Source organism: Schistocerca serialis, chromosome 2 (genome assembly GCF_023864345.2).
Source record: "Schistocerca serialis cubense isolate TAMUIC-IGC-003099 chromosome 2, iqSchSeri2.2, whole genome shotgun sequence".
NCBI lineage: Eukaryota > Metazoa > Arthropoda > Insecta > Orthoptera > Acrididae > Schistocerca > Schistocerca serialis.
The window spans coordinates 982,552,025-982,574,215 of record NC_064639.1 but is presented as its reverse complement, the minus strand read 5'-3'; the positions used below and the strand labels follow the sequence as shown (position 1 = coordinate 982,574,215).

The 22,191-nt window shown below is 42.1% G+C and overlaps 1 protein-coding gene across 4 annotated transcripts in view; it reads left to right on the top strand.

Moving 5' to 3' along the window:
- LOC126458404 (soluble calcium-activated nucleotidase 1) overlaps nt 1–22,191 on the top strand; it is a 68,665-nt gene that overhangs the window by 28,582 nt on the left and 17,892 nt on the right. The window contains exon 5 of one of the 4 annotated variants that reach the window (XR_007585630.1): nt 2,479–2,646. The exons of 2 other annotated variants lie outside the window; for them this stretch is intronic. Coding sequence is in view for 1 of the 2 variants with exons in the window: in XM_050095417.1 (XP_049951374.1) it covers nt 2,479 (1 nt within the window). In the remaining variant the exon portion in view is untranslated. Of the gene's footprint in view, nt 1–2,478; nt 2,647–22,191 lie in introns of those variants that run through there. One more of the 4 variants, XM_050095417.1, reaches the window with a different exon arrangement.

Sequence of the window (22,191 nt, the reverse complement as noted above, 5' to 3'; positions counted from 1 at the left end):
CAGTGGTGACAGTACATGAGGATGAGTATCAGTCAATATGAATGGCACACGCCACTACATGGCTGTCCCTAAATAAACATATAGTTGAAATATTTGGGTAACACTGGTTCTTCATTACTTGGTACTTCAACAATATTGTGAAGGACAAGCTCTTGCTGATGTGTAAATCCTGAAACCATTTCTGATCTTCAAATATTCACTTAAACTTCTTCCATCTGCCTCATGAAGTTAGTTCTGGAGGACTGGAGTTCAGATTCCCACTTGCACTCCATGTTTTGGTTTTCGGTGGCTTCCATTAGCTGATGAGTTAAACACTGGGATTGTGCTTTGAAAAGACAAATTTGAATTACACCCTTATCCAGTCACAACATGTGGTCCATAACAATATCTAATGCCCTTGTAATTGACTGTATATTAAATCTCAATCTCCCTTCCTCTGCTTCTTGTAGCTGCCTCAGGTGTGCACCCCCTCCAGGGGTCTAGCTAGTGCCACCAGCCCTCTATTGTACTAACCACTGGTCATCCTCCAGTGGCCCAAGCAACCTCCAGTACTAGTACTTCCTGCACTATATGTAGATGACTAACAGCCACAGCCATGAATGGAGGCTGAAAGTGGAAGATGGAAGCAAAAATCTTAAAGCTCCACACTATGATCCAAAAAGTAACAGCACATTAAAGTCTAGAAAATGCGGCTGAGAGAATATGCCTGGCCTCTGCCTGTCAACTGTGGGCATAATAGTGGAACTATTATCAGACTAGTCCTTCATGACTTTCTCAGAAGCTAATATTGCCCCATTCTCATCTCCTACAGCCTAGATATTGCTCCAGGACAATGTGCTCCTGTATACCCCAGGAACTTTCAAAAAGCTGATTGGGATAAATTCTCAAAAGCATTGGATGAGCCAGTAGAAGAGATTTCTGCCCTACTGAACCAAAACCACCATACCTAAAGGGTGCTGTAAAGAGTGCATTCCTGGATCGAACCAAGAGATCAAACAACTAGTTAATAATTTCAAGGAAAGTGGAAACTGTGAACAGCTATGAATTTGTTGAATTCCTTAAATGCAAAAAGAAGAGAAAAATGGCACAGAGAAACCAAAGTCTTTGACTTCACATATTCCAGCATAAAAGCTTGGACTCTCATCTGGAATCTGGAAGAAGACCATTCCCACAACACACAGAAGTCAATGGTCTCTTGGGATTCTGTCACCAGTCACTTAGTAAGAGTTTTCAAGGTTCCAGCAGATAAAGCAAATTTTCAGCAAGTAAAGAAAGAACTCACTGAAGTCAAGAAATCTCTGCAACATAATTCAGAATTCTCTCCATTTGCAATCACTGAACTGGAGTCAGCTCTTAACCAAACAGAATGTAGATAAGCTGCAGGTACAGACAGGTTCTGTACTGAATTTTTGGTGCACTGTGGACCTACATTTCGAAACAGCTAGGTCTCCTTTTTAACTAAATTCTTCAAACAGGAACATTACCAGCAGAATTTAAGAGACCTGAAGTTATTGCTATCAAAGAGCCAGGAAAAGGAACAGCCGCAGAACACTGTCGCCAGATATCTCTACTTAACTGTGCTTACAAACTCTTGGAAAGACCCCTGTGGTACCACGTGAATGAGTTGGATTTATACCCTGTAGAAGTTGCTGTGACCAAGTGTTTTCCTTGACTACACACATGGAAACTGCCTACCAGAAGAAATTACAGTGTGGACTAGTTTACATTGACCTGTCGGTAGCTTATGGCACAGTGTGGCACAAGGGCCTAATGAGGAGTAGTTAGTTAAAATTTCACCAAGTTGAAAAGAAGAGTAGATTGCATATACTCTGTGATGGGTTGCCTCAAGGCACTGTTCGTGCTTTAGTGTTATTCAATATCTACACAGCAGATCTGCCGGAAATTCCAATATGCAGATGATCTTGCAATTTCATATCAGAGTGAATGTCATTCTGAATGGGAAGAATACATAATGAACAGTGTTGCCAAACTTTATGATTTCAGACACAGCAGTATTATGAAAAGGATAGTTGCTACTCGTTACATAGTGGAGATGCTGAGTCGCAAATAGGCATAACAAAAAGACTGTCAGAAAGAGAGCTTTCAGGCAACAAAGCCTTTGTTAGAAAAAACGCGCACGCTCGCCCCCCCCCCCCCCCCCCCCCCACACACACACACACACAAAGCAACTCTCACACACAACCCCAGTCTCTGGCTGCTGGTGGCTGCTGAGACCCTGGTCATGTATGTGTGAGCTGTGTTGCATGTGTGTGGCGAAAGACCTTGTTGGCTGAAAAGTTCACTTTCTGACAGTATTTTTGGTGTGCCTATCTGCAGCTCTGCTATGTGATGGGTAGCAACTATTCTTTTCATAATGTTGTTACTGATGTATGGTGGGTGGCAACTATCCTTTTCATAATGTTGTTATATTCCATCCTCGATTTTCCATTGTTTGACTTATTTTTTATTTTTTTCCAGACATGGCAACTAAGACCTAATGTTCCGAACAGAACATCTTTTCCATCTCTCTAATCGTCTAGCATCAGCAGAGATTACCCCACAGTTCGGTTCTCTTGGCATAGTCAAATACAATGGTGATATGCCCGCCAAACCCACTGGGCAGAACAGTATTGTGGAAAGGTTGAGGTCAGTTTCTCCTTCTAATTGGCATTTATTGTAATTTAATGACCTTTACAACCAATGTGGCACATAGCCGGACCTTTACCGAATGCAACTCTTTCATGGCTGAAGGCCTCCAAACAATAATTCTTAACAAACCAACAAGATAAAAATCCAATTAAGATAGCAATAAAATGATTTAAAAGAAAAACATATGCAATGTGCAATACAAATGGCTGAGGGCCACAATTAAATTTCAAAATTGTAGAATATATTACCATAGACTTTTAAAGGCAGAAGGCCAGAATGTTTAACAACAAGAAATCTTAAAAATCAACAGATTAAAGTGCAATTAAAGAGGCAAATCAAATAAATTAAAAAAAAAAAAAAAACATATCATGATTACGTGGAAAGCCTTAAGGCTAAGCAGATAGAACATACATATGCAAGGTGCAATACCACTGACAGAAGGCCACAATTAAGTTTCAAAATTTTAAAATATATTACCATAATCTTTTAAGTGCCAAAAGACCCAATGTTTAAGCTTGAAAGATAAATTTAAGAATTAATTTTCCAAAATTTTTAAGAAAAAAGCAACAAATAACCATAAGCCTTAAATGTTAAGCAGCTGAAAACAGATAATTAAACACCGGTGGCACTCTGAAGCCTCCAGGGAGGTCGGTCTGCCCTCGTTCACTTAGCTGAGACAGATGGTGAGCCCAACTACACTTGATCCGTCGGAACCCAACCAGGGGACAGCCATGAACCAATCAACAAACGACTTGCTTGCCACCAATTGGTACATGAGAATTCAAATACAAATATCTCCCCAACAGCGAACTACACAACATGAATGGACGTGGCATGGGTACTTGAAACCACTACTCAACTCTGACATCCTGGGTTGGTGAACCACAAAGCTTTTAGTGATGGAATAGCTCCACACATGCTCCGACACTGCACAGGGACTGGCAGCAGACCCAGCCGACTGCACCGCGTGGAGATATCTTCCCGGGTCCACAGCAACCGAGTGACTGCCCACCGGTGCGTCCGCGACTGCTGCTCTGTCGCGACTGCACTGCTGGTGCGTCTCCCACTCACTTCTAGACACACAACGGTGGAAATACTGGCTTGGAGCCCACCATGCAGAGGAAGCGTGCCCACTGACTAAATGACATCCCTGCACCAGGAAAGGACCGACCCAAGTTCCACAAGATGTTAAATGTTAACTGAAAGGGCCCAGAAATGCTCAGAGGACCAGTTACACACCACCCGACGAGATGACTGACCTCTCAGAGCCAATACGGCGACGACATTAAAATAACTTGTCGATGCAAATCACAACTACACACACAACCTGACAAACACTTGCACGAAGACCTGAATGATACCCAACAGCAACTAAGCATGCACTAAGACAAATCGGGAGTTGATGCACACACACGCACAACAGCGCACGCACGCACGCATGGCCCAAACGTGTCGTTCGGTAGGACGACTGACCAACGATCCACCAAGGCTGTGGCCCGGCTCAAGTGATGCGTGGCAGCAATGGTCGGACGAGCCATGTCGACGCAGACCTCACTGCTGCTCCAACCCGTCTGCACTAGTGCTGCATTGGAACTCCCCAACTGGCAGGTCCGGACTGCACTCAAAACATGTTCCAACTGACTGGCAGACTGGAACTCGCGATGCGAACTCGCAACCCGAACTCTCCTACGACAGACAATGACCAGGAAGTCATAGCAGTCTAGCAAAGATACTATGAGAGGGGATACATCAATACGCACTGCTAGTGCCGGTCACAGTGAGGCAAAGCAGCAACTCAGTGACAGTAGTAATTTAAATTAACGTAGTGAGTTGGAAGTATGTTAAAAAGAGGGTGTAAAATATATTATGGTGGTAACACAAGCCACGCATGGCTCAAATGGTAAGCCAAAATACCTGGTGTCGCATTAGACAGAATGCTAACGTATCATACACGCCTCTCCAACACAGCTGAGAAGGTACAAACACGAATGAACACGGTAAGGAAGCTGGCAGGTAGCACATGAGGGAGCAAATACATCAGTTGTCCATGGAGCATCACATGGACTGGTATATTCTACAGCAGAATATTGTGCACCGCTTTGGCTCTGCAGCACTCATGTGAAGAAAATGGACATTCATTTGAGTGCAAGTATGAGAGCTGTTAGTGGCACTGTCAAATAGACATCTACAGGCTGGCTGCCAATAGCGTCAAACATGTCCAGCTCATCTTCATTGAAAGGCGGCTCTGTAAAATCTTTTCCAGCAAGTTTCTAATAATTAGTCAATTTCTCTTGATGAAGATTTCTCTCACTGCCTAGGAAACACCTCGAATCCAGAAGACCAGCATAGAGAGGAGGAGTCTGAATGCTCTCCATTGGGTTCGGCCATGACAGTGAGTGGAAATGTGAGTGGCAAACCATGGGAACCAAGAACCATGAACTTTTTCACAATCCAACTGTTTAAGTTCCAGGATTTTATCATCTGAAAGAGGTGTGGGTACAGCTTAACAGATATCGGACTGAAGATAGTAAGTGCAAGGGGCTTTGAGACTGACAGAACATGTAACTATGGTGACATCCAATGAGCTACCTTGTAAATGAGTAACCTAACAGATATTTTCCCAGTGGCATCAAGAGTCTACTTGAAGCATCCAACGAGGTGCTCCACTGGATTGAGGCTTCCGACATAGTGTGTAAACTGGCTGTGTGATATTTATATAGTTTAAATAGTTGCACATGTGTATTTTTGTTTAAATGTGTATTGGATTTGTTGTAATTGATGCATACAAAGATGATGATGATATCAATACATTATTTTTAGGCAGAGTGAAGGAACATTGTGTCTTCATATTGGGATACTTCGCACTAACACAAATGAAACACGGTATAGGTTATCGTCCATTTATATTATGAACACACAGAAAAGGAAATAGTCCTTCAAAAATCATTCAGAGCTGCCTGGCCCTGTTAGAATTCTAATTTATTCCATGAAGATATACTTTTCTGCAAATGGAATATGTTGATTTTATCTAAAGTTACAGAGTGTAGTAACTAAATAGAAAACATTCCAGCACATCACGTAGAAACAGAATAGAATGGCTGACACCAAGACATCCTGTGGATGCGTAACTAGTTCAGCTCCAGGTTAGGTTACTTTTTTCCTTAAAACATTCCTCTGTCTTGACAGCTGTGTAACTCTAATGTCTTAAATATACTACATGAAACACATCCGGCCTGTACCTTGGTGTATGGTAAATTTCCCACTGTAGATGTGACAGTGCCTTAGCTAAAAATTAAAAAGTGTCTCTTTCTAGTGGCAGGTATGATAAAACTGATGCCAAATTTTGCTGTTCCATCAACTAGTTGCGATTGTGGGATGGTTTTTCTGGAGTAGAAGCTTTGTGCCATTTGACTTGGAGCCTACATTATGCCCTTGTTCAATAAGAACCAAAGGATTTCAAAAAACCTTATTCTGAGACCATAGAGTAGGCATTGTTCCTCAAATCTCACTTATAATGAGAGGCACTTTTTCACTTTATATATTTCCTGATTCACTAAAAATATAAATAATCTGTTTTTGCTTTGATGAACAGTATGTTACAACGTGCATCAAAGTTCTAAGGTATCTGTTTTTCCCACAAAACAATCTCACGAAAAATTGAAACATACGTCATTTCTCAAAGTAATCTCCCTGCAACCATCCACAACTTTCTTAATAGCATCATCATGATTCCATAGCCACTATAAATACCTGAAGTGTCTTTTTTGACCACTGGAAAACTGCTGATGTAATAGTGTTGTGAAAGGAGAAACTGTGATCATGGATATCCCTGTTATTGTTGCAAAAAAAGACAAAAATCGCTAGGAGCCAGGTCAGGCAAGTAAGGTACCTGAGAAACCCTTTCAAAGTTGTTTTCTAGAAGAAATTCTTGGACACATTCACATAATGCATTGGCTCATTGTCTTGTGAAAGAGCACTTGTCCAAACTTTCTGGCTGTTATTCTCGCAATTCTGAAAGAAGCTTGTTCTTCAAAACATCTTGTGCCTCACGCCCATTGCTGTAGTGCCCTTTGGAACACAGTAAGTAAGGATTATGCCCCTGCTGTCCAACACATGACAGTCATTATTGTTTCAGCATTGAGACTAACTGCTTTCACTGAGGTTCATTTCAGGGTTGAAAAATGGGACAATAACTCATCCACTGTCACAGTTGTTAAGGTCATCCATCCGCATTTTTGGAACCTATTTGGAGGACACTTTCCACATTTTTAGGTTGTCACACAGGTTTATGAGCATAGGTCCCACTGAAATACCAACTATGCTGGCAATATCATCCTCACTCAATTGATGATCCTTTAAAGCAGCTGCTCTCATTCTCATTACCATGTTTTCAGACTGGCTGACGCAAGGCCAAAAATCTTTTAGTTCATTGTCACATGACATTTGGCCTTCTTTGAATTCACAAAATCTGCCTTCTTCACATTTATGACACCATCAACATCTCTCACTCTAACTGCCAATTAATTTCAACAGGTGGCACAAAACACACATGGAAAAATGAATGATTACTCACTGCTCTTGTAATGAAAGTCACCGTTTCTAATAACAAAATCCCTCCTCATTCTCTCCACAATGACTAGAATCCTGTGTGACATACAGTACTACCACCTGTGTCACATATATGCAAAAGGTGACCTTGTATTTGAAGCCAAATCACATTTTATTTTCTTTCAGTCCTGAGAAAGAAAAATGGAGATGTTAGAACTAGAACACACCTTCTATTGTACCCTTATTAACTGCCAATATACAGATATAAAATTTGGGTATTTTTTCCCTGTCTCTGAATGGAACTAACATTTTTTTTTTTCCAAAATAGTTTTACTAGACAAGTTCTGCTACTCTGTATCCATTCTCCATAAGTTAATACATTCTCTGCCAATCATTCATTTATAAAAATCTTTATAGACTCATGACAGCTGAACTGCAGAAACGTGTGAAGGCAGGACTGTGGCATAGCCAACACAAGCAAACACGCCCAGCATTCACATGACCCACACATGCAGCTTTCCCACCCACACGGGACAAAGCAGGCAGGCAGTGCAAGCTGATCAATGTGACATGACACACATCTCGAACCTTTCCTCAGACCACGTGGGTTGAGTTAATGTGACTCCTCACAAAAACATTTATGACATCTTGTTCATTTGCTTATTTCATGGTGTGCATCCATTCATTTCAAGGTGCTTTTTCTCCCATCCAAAAAAAGTCACAACACTCCGTGGGACACACTGAAAACCAAACTTTGTAGAGACAGCCTTTGTCTCGCATGGTCCACCTGGTCATGCCATGTCTCATCACCAGAATGTATACCCTCCAGGATTGGTGATTGAGCCATACTGCCAGTGCAACGTGCCTGCATAGATTGATATTAATGATAAACATTGTCTGTACCATCTTGCAAGAAATGGAAAAGTAAAAGTGTGTGACTGACAAAAATGACTCTTGTCATTTCCTGTAACCAACTTCTCCCTTGAGCTTAGCGCTTGGGTGCAGCATTAAAGCCAGTTCACTGCATATTTATGACTGTAAACGGTGATAACTATGTCCTTGCTTCACTGGTTTGGTGACCCCAGTGTGATCTGAGGCTAGTGTGTGGTGATGACCATTCATCGGTACGAGTGACGAGGACTCACGAGGAGATTGGCACTTATGCTGTTGTACCTGAACAGTGCTCCATTTTTATTTTTCTGTATGCCTCTCCCACGACTGTCTATTGTTATTTTTTGTGTTTCTTTTTGTTGTGTGTCATGTTCTTTTCATTGTATGCTTCCCCTTGTGTGGGGACTTGACTCTAAGATAAAATGGTGACTTTAGAAGAGCTGCAAAAGACTATCGAAGATCTGCTTGCATACAACCAGAGGCTGGAGAGTGAGTTACAACCATGCCCTACATGTGCAGATGCCGCACAGTGACTGACAGCACAGGAAAATTTTGGCATGCAGAGCTGTGCCACACCGATGCCCCCTACTGTTGCTGCAGCATTCACAAGCACTAGCTGGATGTTCGTCAGGCTACTTCCCTTTTGACCCCACGATCCTGTAATATGTTTCAGCCAAGTGGAGGCAGTCGTCATGAGCAACCACATAACCTTGCAAAAATAAGACACGTAGTGAGCCGACTGACCAAAACTACATCGCCAAAGTGCAGGATATAATCACCACCCTGCCGATGCCGTCATCATAGAAAAGCCTCAAGGAAGAGCTGATCTGGTGGATCTCATCATCAGAGAAACAATGGTTGTACCAACTGCTGGGGCAAGATGAATGTGGTGAGTGGAGACCCCCACAGTACCTGCACCAATTGCGGTGCTTCGTGCAGTCCGACGTGGTTCTGGAATTGATGTTACGTACTATGTGGCTGCGCAGCCTCCCAGCTCAGTTGCGAGCAGTGATAGTAGTGCAGACAGAGATGCAGCTGGATGCTGTTGCAAACTTGGATGACAGGGTGCACAATGCAGTGGTGATGGTGCCTACCACCACAACCAGGCAGCTTATGACACCGTTCTCCCACCTCCGTGGCAGCACGCACCACCTGCACCCACCACATCTGATGCTAATCTACACCAGCTAGTGCACAACTTGGCTCTACAGGTGTCAGCTCTCACCACGCAAGTCGACCATTTGGCACATTCACAGGCAGGTGGCAGCAGGCACCACAGCACCAGCTGATCCAGCCACTGCTCAACTGGGTTATGCAACTGGCAACCCAGTGCCAGCTGCTCTAACGGTAGTCCATGAACAGCAGAGCAGCTGGCAAAGGACTTCTACTGGTATCAGGTGTGCTTCGCAATGAAGCGACTAAGTGCCATCTTCCCTTTGTGCACCCAAATGCCAGTTGACACGGGTTTCAACCTTTGGAAATTCTCCCATTCTATGTTAGGAGGCCGCAGGTTGTCTGAGGCACTCTCCCTCACAATGGTGAGCAATTCAGCCATTAAAACTTACAGCATACACAACCAAAATTTAGACCTAGGACTATGCCCACATTCTCGTGGACATTTATTGTGGCCAACATCAACGAGCTGATACTGGACACATTCTTTCTCAACCACTACAGGCTCCTAGCTGACATCGCAAATGGCCAGCTGATTGAAGTGACAACAAATATAAAGATAGCAGAAAGTACCAGCTGACAATTCTATAGTGTAAAACATGTGAAGTGCCCTGGACCTTACTCTGACATCCTAAAAAAATTCTCTGACCTCACCTGCCCAGCTGGTGCCCCAAAGCACTTTAAACATTCAACTGTGCACTACAGAATAAGCACACCCGGCTCTCCCACATCGTGCTGCCCATGTCGACTCGTGCCTGATAGACTTGCAGTAGCAAATGCAGAGCTCAAGGCAATGTTGTGGCAAGGCATTGTTCAACCATCAAGCAGCCCATGGTCATTGGCGTTACATTTAGTCCCAAAAAAAGGCAATTTGTGGTGCCCGTGTGGGGACTACCACACCCTTAATTTGCAGATGGTGCCTTTCTGACACCTAATCTCACACCTTCAAAACTTTAGCCATGCCTTGGTGGGCTGCACTGTATTTAGCAAGATCAGTTGTGCAGAGGCATACACCCGGATTCTGGTGGTGTCCAAAGACATTGAGAAAACAGTTATAGTAACACCCTTTGGGCTCTTCAAAAGTCCATTTATGATCTTCAGTCTTCGGAATGCTACCCATACCTAGCAGCTGATCCTGGATGGTATCTTGTGGGGCTTGCCATTTTGTTTAGCATACCTCAGTGACGTCCTGTGAACTCCAAGTTGCCCGAGCTCCACCAATGCCACATAACAACCGTCTTTCAGCATCTGAGTGAAGCTGGTGTTGTTGTCAATCCAATGAAGTACACATTTTCCATGGTGGAAATTGAGTTCCTTGGCCCCCCAATGTGTCAACACCACTACTAGAGAAAGTTAAGCAATGCTGCATCTGCAGAAGCCCAAAGAATTATGCCGTTACCTTGAGACGTTGAACTTTTATCTCCGCCATCTGCCCAACACGTGCAAGAGCCTATGACTAAAGTACTAAATGGTCCCAACTTAAAAGGAAAGACCCCTGTGAATTGGATGGATGCATTGGAGCAGGGCTTCATGGACTCAAAATGGAATCTTGCAGAAGCGACGCGGATTTAGGTGTAGGGATGGGCACCAGCCAGATGGACATCAGAGTGGCATTACAACAGTATGTCAGAGGGAGATGGCAGCCGCTTGGTTTTTTTCTCTAAGAAACTATGTGAACTGCAACACACTTGGAGCATTTATGTCCATGAGTTGCTTGCAGTATCTGCAGTGGTGAAACACTGGTGACCAAAATTAAAGCAACAAAAGGAAATTTTGCAAGGTTGCATTTATTTTGCCACAAAACATATAAAGAAATGATAGTGCAATAGAAAAAAATGTAAAAAATACAGAACACAAACAACTGCAACATACATAATGGTAGAGAAAAATGCTCTTCCAACTTAACATATTTGTGCACCTATTCTGACAACTGGTTAATATGCTCAGTATGGGGTGTGATCTCCTCTGGCAGCAATACAGGCCTGACAGTGATGGGGCATGCTGTGAATTATGTTATCAATTTCATGTTGAAGTCTTGGAGAGTAGTTGGTGGATACTGACGTGATGCAAGCTGTCTGCCTAGTGGATCGCAGACATGCTCCATTGGATTCAAATCAGGAGAGTGAGCAGACTATGCCATGTGTACAATATCTTCCATTTCCAAGAAAACATCAACCACTCATGCTATATGAGGTCGAGCATTATCAATCATCAGTATAACATGTGGGCCCGCAGCACCTTTCATTAACTGCAAACGAGGTCCCAAGATCTCATTACGATACCTGACAGCAGTTAAACCTTGCTGATTCACCCATGCAATCTGATGAAGAGATGTTCAAGTGGTAAACATAACTCCTGCTCACACCATTAGGGATCCTCCTTGATCTCAGTCTCTTTCCACAATATTTGGGTCCCGAAATTGTGTTCCACATTCCCTCCAAATGCAAATCCACTGAGAATCCCTCTCCAGACTAAATTGGGACTCATCTGTGAAAACAACATGGGTCCACTGTTCAAACATCCGGGTGGCATGTTGATGACTTCATTCTAGACGTTCCCTTCTGTGAAGATCCGTCAGAGGTAGACATACAGCAGGTCTCCGGCAATTAAGACCACTCTGCCGAAGCCTTCTGCATGCTATTTGCCTTGATACAACACATCCAGTAGGTGCTGTGAGCTCACATGCCAATTGCTGTGCAGTACTAAGGTGGTACTCTCGTGCCCTTACAGACAAATGATGGTCCTCTGTTCTGAAGTCAAATGTGGCCAGCTCTGCCCTGGCCTTCAGTATCCAGTTTCAGTCTCTATAAACTGTCACCACCTCTGAGAAACAACAAAACAATTCACATCCAGCCATTGGGCCACATCAGTTTGCGACTGTCCTGCTTCCTTTCTTTTTATGGCCCTCCGCCACTGCTAGGCATCTTCTCTGTGCCATACTGCATCATCTCTGACTGTGTGCACAGCGATAGTGGATGAAAGGGTATCCGGCAAACTACCTCATTTCATAGGTGCCCTGACATCATCGTTGGCATAGTTGTCCATTGACCGGAATGCCACCTTCCGTGCAGAACACTATCCTACGGACATCTGGTTGACAGTTTGTATGGTTATATTGCGAATTAGACACAGGACAGGAAAATAACAGTTTGTTGCTTTAATTTTGGATACTAGTGTATTTCTGCCCTTTGTTATAAGCCCAACAATTCATCATTTTCACTGACCCCAATCATTCACTCACACATTTCAGAACAATCACTCTAAGGGGTCACGGTGGCAACACCAGCAATTAGATTATATGTTGCAGTTTACTACTGACATCCATCATATTTTGGGGATAGGCAGTATAGCCACCGATTACCATGGCGTATCATAAAATGCCCAAAGGACTAAGCAGAAGGACTGGACCTTAGGGCAGGGGGACCATTCACCTTTTATTGTTCACAATATTTATTAAGTCAATCAACAGATAGTTGTTGTCATAAACTTCAAATGAGAACCTTTGTACATCAAAGACATCAGTCAACTTTCGATAGCAAAGCACGCATAACAACTTTTCAGAAGAGAAAAATAATACCTTTTGATATTACACTGAATGCCTAAAGGGCTACAGTAAGTTCACTTACAGTTTTGAGACCTTCCCCAAATATGCTCATTTAAAAGAAAGAATAACCTTACACATGAACTGTAAATAACTGTATTCTGCATTAACAAATAGTGAAGAAATAACATTTATAATAATAAACTCCCTGTCAGGGAACATTTATACATGAAGCCTATCAGTTGGCTGTAGTTACTAACAAATGTATAACAACTTTTCAAATGAGACAGGTAATACCATTTTATACAAAATAAAAAACACTGCATTCCCAAAGGGTTATCGTAAGTTCACTTACAGATAGTTTTAAAACCTTGCCCAAATATGTTCATTTAAAGGAAAGAGTAACCTTACATACATACAGACTCCCAACTAGATAGGCAATAATCTACATCAGACACTTCCCTTACAAATAGTTCCCAGCTCATGGGATCTGACAGGTGCACACATGAATGTCGTGTGGAGTGGCCAACATGGGCCGCACCTGGTTGTGCCATTTGGGCCCGATTTTTAGGTCCGACTGAGGGCATGGAGTACAGTAGGTGTGTCCAGCTTCACTGTGCAGGTGCTCCTCTCTCCCAAATGGTTAATCCAGAGGGCTGTCATTGGGTGCACCTGGGTCTTAATGGAACGTTCAATTCCCTCAGATTCAAGAATAAGCAAGAACCTGATGGTGTAGCCCAGACCCATCACCTAGGCACAGATGTAGAACAAATTGTCAACAGTTATAGTCCAACAAATCACACGTGCTGAGGCAGCAACAACATGCAACGCTATGTTAATAAAACCAAAATCAACCACTTAAAACAACTTTAAATAAAGAGGCATAGCAGCAGTATTGCAAGAGTTGAAACAAATTGTGACTGCTAAATTTAGCTTACAAGTAACAATTAAACACACACTGAGTTGAGATATTTTAAGTAACTGATTGAGCTGACTTCCACCACACGTGATGCTCCTCCCCCCCCCCCCCCCCCCAGACCACAAAAAAAAAAAAAAAAAAAAAAAAAAAAAAATTGCACCAAATGATATTTTAACCTTACGATAATTGAGCCCTTGGCCCTTGGTGTATGCCGACATTCAAACCTCCCCACCAGTACCTCACAGTGTTAGGGCACTTTGTTATATCATACAGTTCAAAATCCACCCAATTGTCTCGAACAAACTAAACACTCAGTTTTAAAACATTATTCACAATAAGCCCCACGGCTTGGATGGTAAGGCAGAGTGCTAACAGTACTAGACACCAAGCAACAAGAGTTCCATCAAAATGGTGCAACAAATTGTGTAGGGTCTGACCACAATATGGATTACTAACAGTTTTTCGCAACTCAGCACTCGCTAATAGTTTGTCTAAGGTGAGGTACACTTGCAATATGGAAGGCAGAAAGTGCATGGCTGGTGAAAGACGTAACTAGAATCAGGCCACCTTATCAGGTTGGTGGAGTAATCATCCAACAGCATTAGAGAAGTAGGTTGCCACTACAATCACCGAATAAGATGTAATCGGATAACAGCCACCAACTGCTTGGCTGCACAGACCATCTCAAGACACAGCCGTAATGACTGTTGCTTGTGCAATGCCTTTTCAAAACACTTCTTCACCGACCGGGGTACCTCCCCTCCTTGGGCAATCGCACCGTCTTATCTCCAGCTGACAACTCAACTCACTCACGCTCGCCTCTCCATCCGCTCCCTGTTGCGCCACCTCGTGACCGACTCACAAGGGCCGAAAAGTTAGCATCTCTGAGTAAATATCGATAGTTGCAAAGCTGGCATGGCTTAACCTCCCCCCCCCCCCCCCCTCTCCCCAACAAAGCCACTAGCTGGCCAGGTGGAAAAAAAACTGTCTAACATGCACCCTGGATGTTTTCTCAGTGGCCAGGTTGCGTACCAGAATATTCACAGGACTCAGGAATTTAAGCACCTGACAGGGTCCCAGAAATCAGGTGCGTAATTTCCCGGATGGACCGTCCTCTTACTTTGACCTGGTACCAAAATTCCCCTCAAACACACAATCACCCACTTTACTCCTAAAGAGGCACCTACCCTGATTAAACTGATAAGTCTGCCTTCTATGTGGTAGCTCGATATTACATTTTGCCCATTTCCAGTTACGCTGCATAATATCGGGATTGATCTTGTCTGGTAGAATTTTGTCCAATGACCACAAGTTAGCCAGTGGCGAGTTAAGCTGATACGTGAACACTAAAGATGCTGGCATTGCCTTGATAGCTTCATGCCAAGCTGAGTTAAATGCGAACTTTAGCCAGGGCATTGGAGCATCCCAACTTTATTGGTCTTTTGCATGAGAAATGATCAATGTGGATTTCAGATTGTGGTTGACTCTTTCAGCAAATGAGGGCTGAGGATAATACGTGGTGGTGGTTATATGGTGCACAGTGTTTCCAAAGCAAAATTTCTTAAATTCCTTGGAAGTAAATGCTGAGTCATTGTCACTCACCAACAGCTTAGGCGGACCAAATACCGAAAATATGCCCGTAAGGTGTTTAATCAACAAGGCAGCGGTAACTCCACGGCTGGGAATCAACCAAGTAAAATGGGAGAACGCATTGATTACCACCAGACTGTAATGGTTCCCATTTTTGGTCTGAGAAGGGGTCTGATATAATCAATGTACAATTTATGCATAGGGTGTTCCTCATGAGTGGAATTCAGGAACCCTTTTTCTGAATTCTGATTGGGTTTCGCCATCTTACATTTTTCCCATTCCCCCACCGAATGTCTAACATCTCGGTATAAGGAAGGCCATGTAAGATGTTGCTTGATCTTGGTGATAGTTTTGTGCACTCCTAAATGTCCGCCCGCCACAGAATTGTGGAAATAGCAAAATACGGCAGGTATCAGCTCCATCGGTAAACAAATCTTAATGTCTTTACCTTTCTTTCCCTCAGGACACACCAGCCCCTTGTGCAACAAGTATCCCTCAACCTGCCTCCCCCCCCCCCCCCCCCCAAAATCAATTCGTGCTTAATCAGGTTAATGATCGGATCACCATCTTGTTACTGCTTGAGATCGGCAAATAAAGACGGTATCTCATTCAGAATGGTACCAACGGAATCTACAGACCGAGCTTCCAAACAGCTGTAACCGGAAGTATCCTCCTCACACTTGTGGCTTAGGGTGTCAGCAATTTGGTTCTCGGTACCCCTGATATGCTTGACCATAAACTAAAAGGTGGGAATACAGATGGCTTATCGTGCAATCCTTCATGTCTTCTACGGACGTCCCAACACACAGCTCAAGGCCTGGTTGTCTTTCTCAAGTTGAAACGCTCTATGCTCAAGATAAAACTTAAATTTGTCTAACATGAAGAGGACAGCAAGTGCCTCCCACTCATAGACAGAGTATTTGAGTTCTGCCGGTGACAATCTCTTAGAGGCATAAGTTATCAGGTGCTGCTGCCCATCAAATACTTGCAGAAGCACGGCAGCAACTCCAGAATTGGAAGAATCCATCCGCACAATAAATGGCAATTCAAAATTAGGAATAGCCAAGACAGGTTGATTACTTGAGGCTTCTTTAATTGCTTCAAACACGGCTTGTTTGCTCTCATCCCAAATGAAAGCTTCTTCCTTCTTACGTAAGGTATTGAGAGGGGCCACCAACTGAGTGAAATTGGATACAAATTTATGAAAGAAATTAGCCATGCCTACAAAATGGGCTACCCTCTTTTTGTTTCTGGGAGGAGAAAACCTGAGCAAATCACACATATGCTCCTGGTCAATCCTAATACCCTGAGCAGAAACTAAATGCCCTAAGAAGGAAATTTGAGAGCGTGCTAGACTAATTTTAGATGGTTTGGCTGTGAGCCCAGCTTCCCTCGTACAACACAGAACTTGCTGAAGGTGCTCTAAATGGTTATCAAAGGTGGCACTATAAATGACCACATCATCCAAATAATTATAAACAAATTTGAACTTGATATCTGCCAGAACATTATTTAGAAGACGAGACAAGACAGCGGCTCCAGCTGAAATCCCAAAAGGAACTCTATTAAATTTGTATAAATTCCAGTCAGTGCAGAAAGCAGTGACATGCTTGGAATCTTCAGTTAATGGGATCTGGTAATATGCTTGGTTCAAATCTAAAACAGTAAAGAAACGCACACCGGAAAACCATGTAAAACAATTGTGGGGATCTGGCAAAGGGACAGACTCCAAAATAACTTTCTCATTCAAAATTCTATAATCCACAGCAGGATGGCAATCTCCCACTTGCTTCTTAGGTACCAATAAAACTGGAGAGGCATACGGAGATGAAGAGGTCCTAATTACCCCATCTCTCATCATACCATGAATCAACCCCCTAAAAATTTTCATTCTATATGGAGATTGCTTCACCGGGACATCATCTTTCAAATGGATTTTATACTCCACCCCTTAGACTCCTAGGTTGGTAGTCAAAACATCAGGAAAGTGCCCGAGAAGTCTCAACAATTTCTTTCCCTCGGCAGACCCCAGATGACGGACGTTAAACTCTGGTGTTTGGCCTTGCATGGTGTTAACTCTTGGAAATTTTTGACAGGAACATATTGCTATCCTGACACTAGAATTAAATTTAAAGGAAATAGTGCCGCCAGCGTAATCCAAAACAAGCCCGGTTTGTCACATGCAATCGCAACCAAACAACAAAGTGAATGACAGACCCCTGACCACCGAAACATTAACAGCATACAAATTAGTAAATCTGTATAAATACCAAAAAAGAATTCAGGAAACAATAAAGGGTGAATGACATTAATTACTAGGCAAGGAAATACCCGCCCAATTTGCTAAACCAGAGCAAACGTGCTCTGCTATCATTTGAAACCGGTATTACCACGACATATCATAAAATGCCCAAACGACTAAGCAGAAGGACAGGACCTTAGTACTGGGGGACCATTCACCTTTTATTGTTCACAATATTTATTAAAGTCAATCAACAGATAACAATTGTCATAAACTTCAAGTGAGAACATTTGTACATCAAACCTATCAGTTAGCTTTTGATAGCAGAGCAAGTATAACAACTTTTCAGATGAGAAAGATAATGCCTTTTGATATTAAAAAAAATAGAATACATTGAACACCTAAAGGGCTACAATAAGTTCACTTACAGTTTTAAGACCTTGCCCAAGTATACTCATTTAAAAGAAAGAGTAACCTTACACATGAATTGTGAATAACTGTGTTTTGCATTAATGAATAGTGAAGAAATAACATATACATGGTGGTCCATTGATAGTGACCAGGCCAAATATCTCACGAAATAAGCATCAAACAAAAAAACTACAAAGAATGAAAGTCGTCTAGCTTGAAGGGGGAAACCAGATGGCGCTATGGTTGGCCCACTAGATGGTGCTGCTATAGGTCAAACGGATATCTACTATGTTTTTTTAAATAGGAACCCCCATTTTTTATTACATATTCATGTAGTACATAAAGAAATATGAATGTTTTACTTGGATCACTGTTTTCGCTTTGTGATAGATGGCACTGTAATAGTCACAAACATGTAAGTACGTGGTATCACATAACATTCCGCCAGTGCGGACGGTATTTGTTAAAATGGACCATTTACCAATTGCGGAAAAGGTCGATATTGTGTTGATGTATGGCTATTGTGATCAAAATGCCCAACGGGCATGTGCTATGTATGCTGCTCAGTATCCTGGACAACATCATCCAAGTGTCCAGACCGTTCGCCGGATAGTTACGTTATTTAAGGAAACAGGAAGTATTCAGCCACATGTGTAATGGTAATCACGACCTGCAACAAATGATGATGCCCAAGTATGTGTTTTAGCTGCTCTCGCAGCTAAGGCCGGTATTACACTATCAAATTTCTTTGTCAAAGATTTGATCAAAGATGTGATCCAATATTCCGTCCAATATATTTGACAAAGATCTTTGACGTAGCGCTAGAAGGGGTATTACACTGTCATCAAATTTTTCGTCAAAGTTCAAGATGGCTGACAACAACTTGTTATTAACCGCAGAAGTTGTATGTACGCCAATTGTATTGTGTGCACATGCGGAAAAGAAGTGGGGAAAAAATGGAACCATACATACGAGGTTGACAGTCTTAAAAGTCCTGGGATTACAACTTGATAATAAATTCAGTTGGGAGGAGCACACCACAGAACTGCAGAAAGGCCTTAACAAATCTGTATTTGCAATTCGAGTGTTAGCAGACATAGGCAACATAAAAATGCAAAAGTTTGCATACTTTGCCTACTTTCATTCCATAATGTCTATGGGATAATATTTTGGGGTAAATCTTGAAGTCAAACAAAAGTTTTCAGAGTCCAAAAGCGTGTAATACGTATTATTTGTGGAGTAAATTGACGGACGTCCTACAGAAACCTCTTCAAAGAACTGGATATACTAACTACTGCTTCTCAGTATATTAAATTTGTCGTAAATAATATATCTCTGTTTCCAACAAACAACTCAGTTCATACATACAATACCAGGAAGAAAAACGATCTGCACAAGGACTTAAAAGCACTTACTTTAGTTCAAAAAGGGGTCCACTACTCAGGAACACTCATCTTCAATAATTTGCCAGGAAACATAAAAAATTTAGTTAGAAATAAAGATCAGTTTAAAAGGAGCCTGAAAGACTTACTACTGGCCAACTCCTTCTACTCCATTGGCGAAATTTTTAATAGAAACAAATGATGTATTTATTCATACTATTAGTATTGTTATTAAAAAAATCGACATGTTCCACATCCACGAGGATCTCCTCAGCACGGATCTATGGAACAAAAAACTAATCTAATCTGGGTGAAGCCGTGGGTTTTACGACGACACGATAAAAGCATTCAACAAAACTTGTTACGTGAGCTTACAGTAGAAGACGTCAAGTCGTATATCAATTACTTAAGAATGGATGAGCATATATTTCTGTATGTGCTCAACGAAGTGTATCCTCATATCACAAAGCACAATATTCACTTAAGAACTGCTACATCTTCAGAAGACAGGGTCACTGTAACACTCCGATTCCTTGCTACAGGAGAGGGGTATGTTAGGTTAGGTTAGGTTAGGTTAGGTTAGGTTAGGTCAGGTCAGGTCAGGTCAGGTCAGGTCAGGTCTCCAATCTTCTTAATCTATTTTTGTATTCAGGGTGCCTCACGTTGTAAAGCACCTCATCAGCTTCAGACATCTCTATTAATTTTGTAGTTGTTGGCACACACCAATTGTATTTACCGGCAATGGTTGTAAAAACACTACAGATGACAGAATGCTGCAGCGATGCTAGCGCTCCATGTGATAACATGTCACATTGCAGTGAACAGAAGACAAGCGGTTTCTTTGATCAAATATACAGCGAGGCCCTAGATTTGATCAAATATTGGACGACATTTGACAAAGTCCCTATTACACTATCAAATATCTTTGACAAAGATATTGGACAAAGATATTGGACAAAGAAATTTGATAGTGTAATACCGGCCTAATCCGCGCATCAGTAGCAGACAAATTGCGCGAGAATTGGGAATCTCAAAAACATTGGTGTTGAGAATGCTACATCAACATCAGTTGCACCCGTACCATATTTATATGCACCAGGAATTGCATGGCGATGACTCTGAATGTCATGTACAGTTCTGCTGTTGGGCGCAAGATAAATGGCCAAGCGGTTCTAGGCACTTCAGTCCGGAGCCGCGTGACCGCTACGGTCGCACGTTTGAATCCTGCCTCAGGCATGGATGTGTGTGATGTCCTTAGGTTAGTTAGGTTTAAGTAGTTCTAAGTTCTAGGGGACTGATGACCTCAGATGTTAAGTCCCATAGTGCTCAGAGCCATTTGAACCATAAATTATGGGATGATGACAGATTTTTTGCACATGTTCTATTTAGCGACGAAGCTTCCTTCACCAACAGCGGTAACGTAAACCGACATAATATGCACTATTGGGCAACGGAAAATCCACGATGGCTGCGACAAGTGGAACATCAGTGACCTTGGCGGGTTAATGTATGGTGCGGCATTATGGGAGGAAGGATAATGGGCCCCCATTTTATTGATGGCAATCTAAATGGTGCAATGTATGCTGATTTCCTACATAATGTTCTACCGATGTTACTACAAGATATTTCAGTGTATGACAGAATGGCGTTGTACTTCTAATATGATGAATGTCTGGCACATAGCTTGCATGTGGTTGAAGCAGTATTGAATAGCATATTTCATGACAGGTGGATTGGTCGTCGAAGCACCATACCATGGCCCACATGTTCCCTGGATCTGATGTCCCCCTGATTTCTTTCAGTGGGGAAAGTTGAAGGATATTTGCTATCGTGATCCACCGACAATGCCTGACAACAGGCAGCAGCATATTGTCAATGAACGTGCGAACATTGCGGAAGGTGAACTACTCGCTGTTGAGAGGAATGTCGTTACACATATTGCCAAATGCATTGAGGTTGATGGACATCATTTTGAGCATTTATTGCATTAATGTGGTATTTACAGGTAATCATACATGCATTCTCGGAAATGATAAGTTCACAAAGGTACATGTATCACATTGGAACAACCAAAAATAAAATGTTCAAATGTACCTATGTTCTGCATTTTAATTTTAAAAACCTACCTGTTAACAACTGTTCATCTAAAATTGTGAGTCATACGTTTGTGACTATTACAGCGCCATCTATCACAAAGCGAAAAAAATGGTCGAACTAAAACATTCATATTTTTTACATACTGCATGAATATGTACAGTAAAAACTCGATTAACCATCACTCTTTAAACCGTCAGTTTCTGTTAACCGTCACTGCTGTAACAGCATAATAATACTGTAATAACAGAATGCTCTAAGGTGCAGTGACGTGTTCACTTTGTTTATTTACTTTATTTTAGTGGGAAGTGAATGTACCCACCCGCCGTAGAATGGTACACAAAATATGACCTTCAGTTGACGTGCTAACACATCTCCCCCTTTTCTTGTCTTTGTCTCACTTGTGAGTCAACAATCACCACTGGATCGGTTTCCAATTGTGGCGAGAAGACTGTAATTGTCGCAGTGTATTTAGCGGGCTGTGCCGTGTTACGTGTTGTCCACTTGAATAAGCTTTATTGACTAATATCTTACACTATTCTTCCATTACCATGCCTATATATCCTAGAAACACTAATGTTCATAAGGAAAATCGTAGATGAAAATAGCAAGATTGCTCCAAAAACCCAAAATATCCATTCATACAACACAAGGAACAATCAAGTTTTACATACACAGTTTTCTCATACAACACTAAAACAAAAAGGACCCTTGCAAGCAGGAAAAAAACTGAATAACAAACTACCTAAAG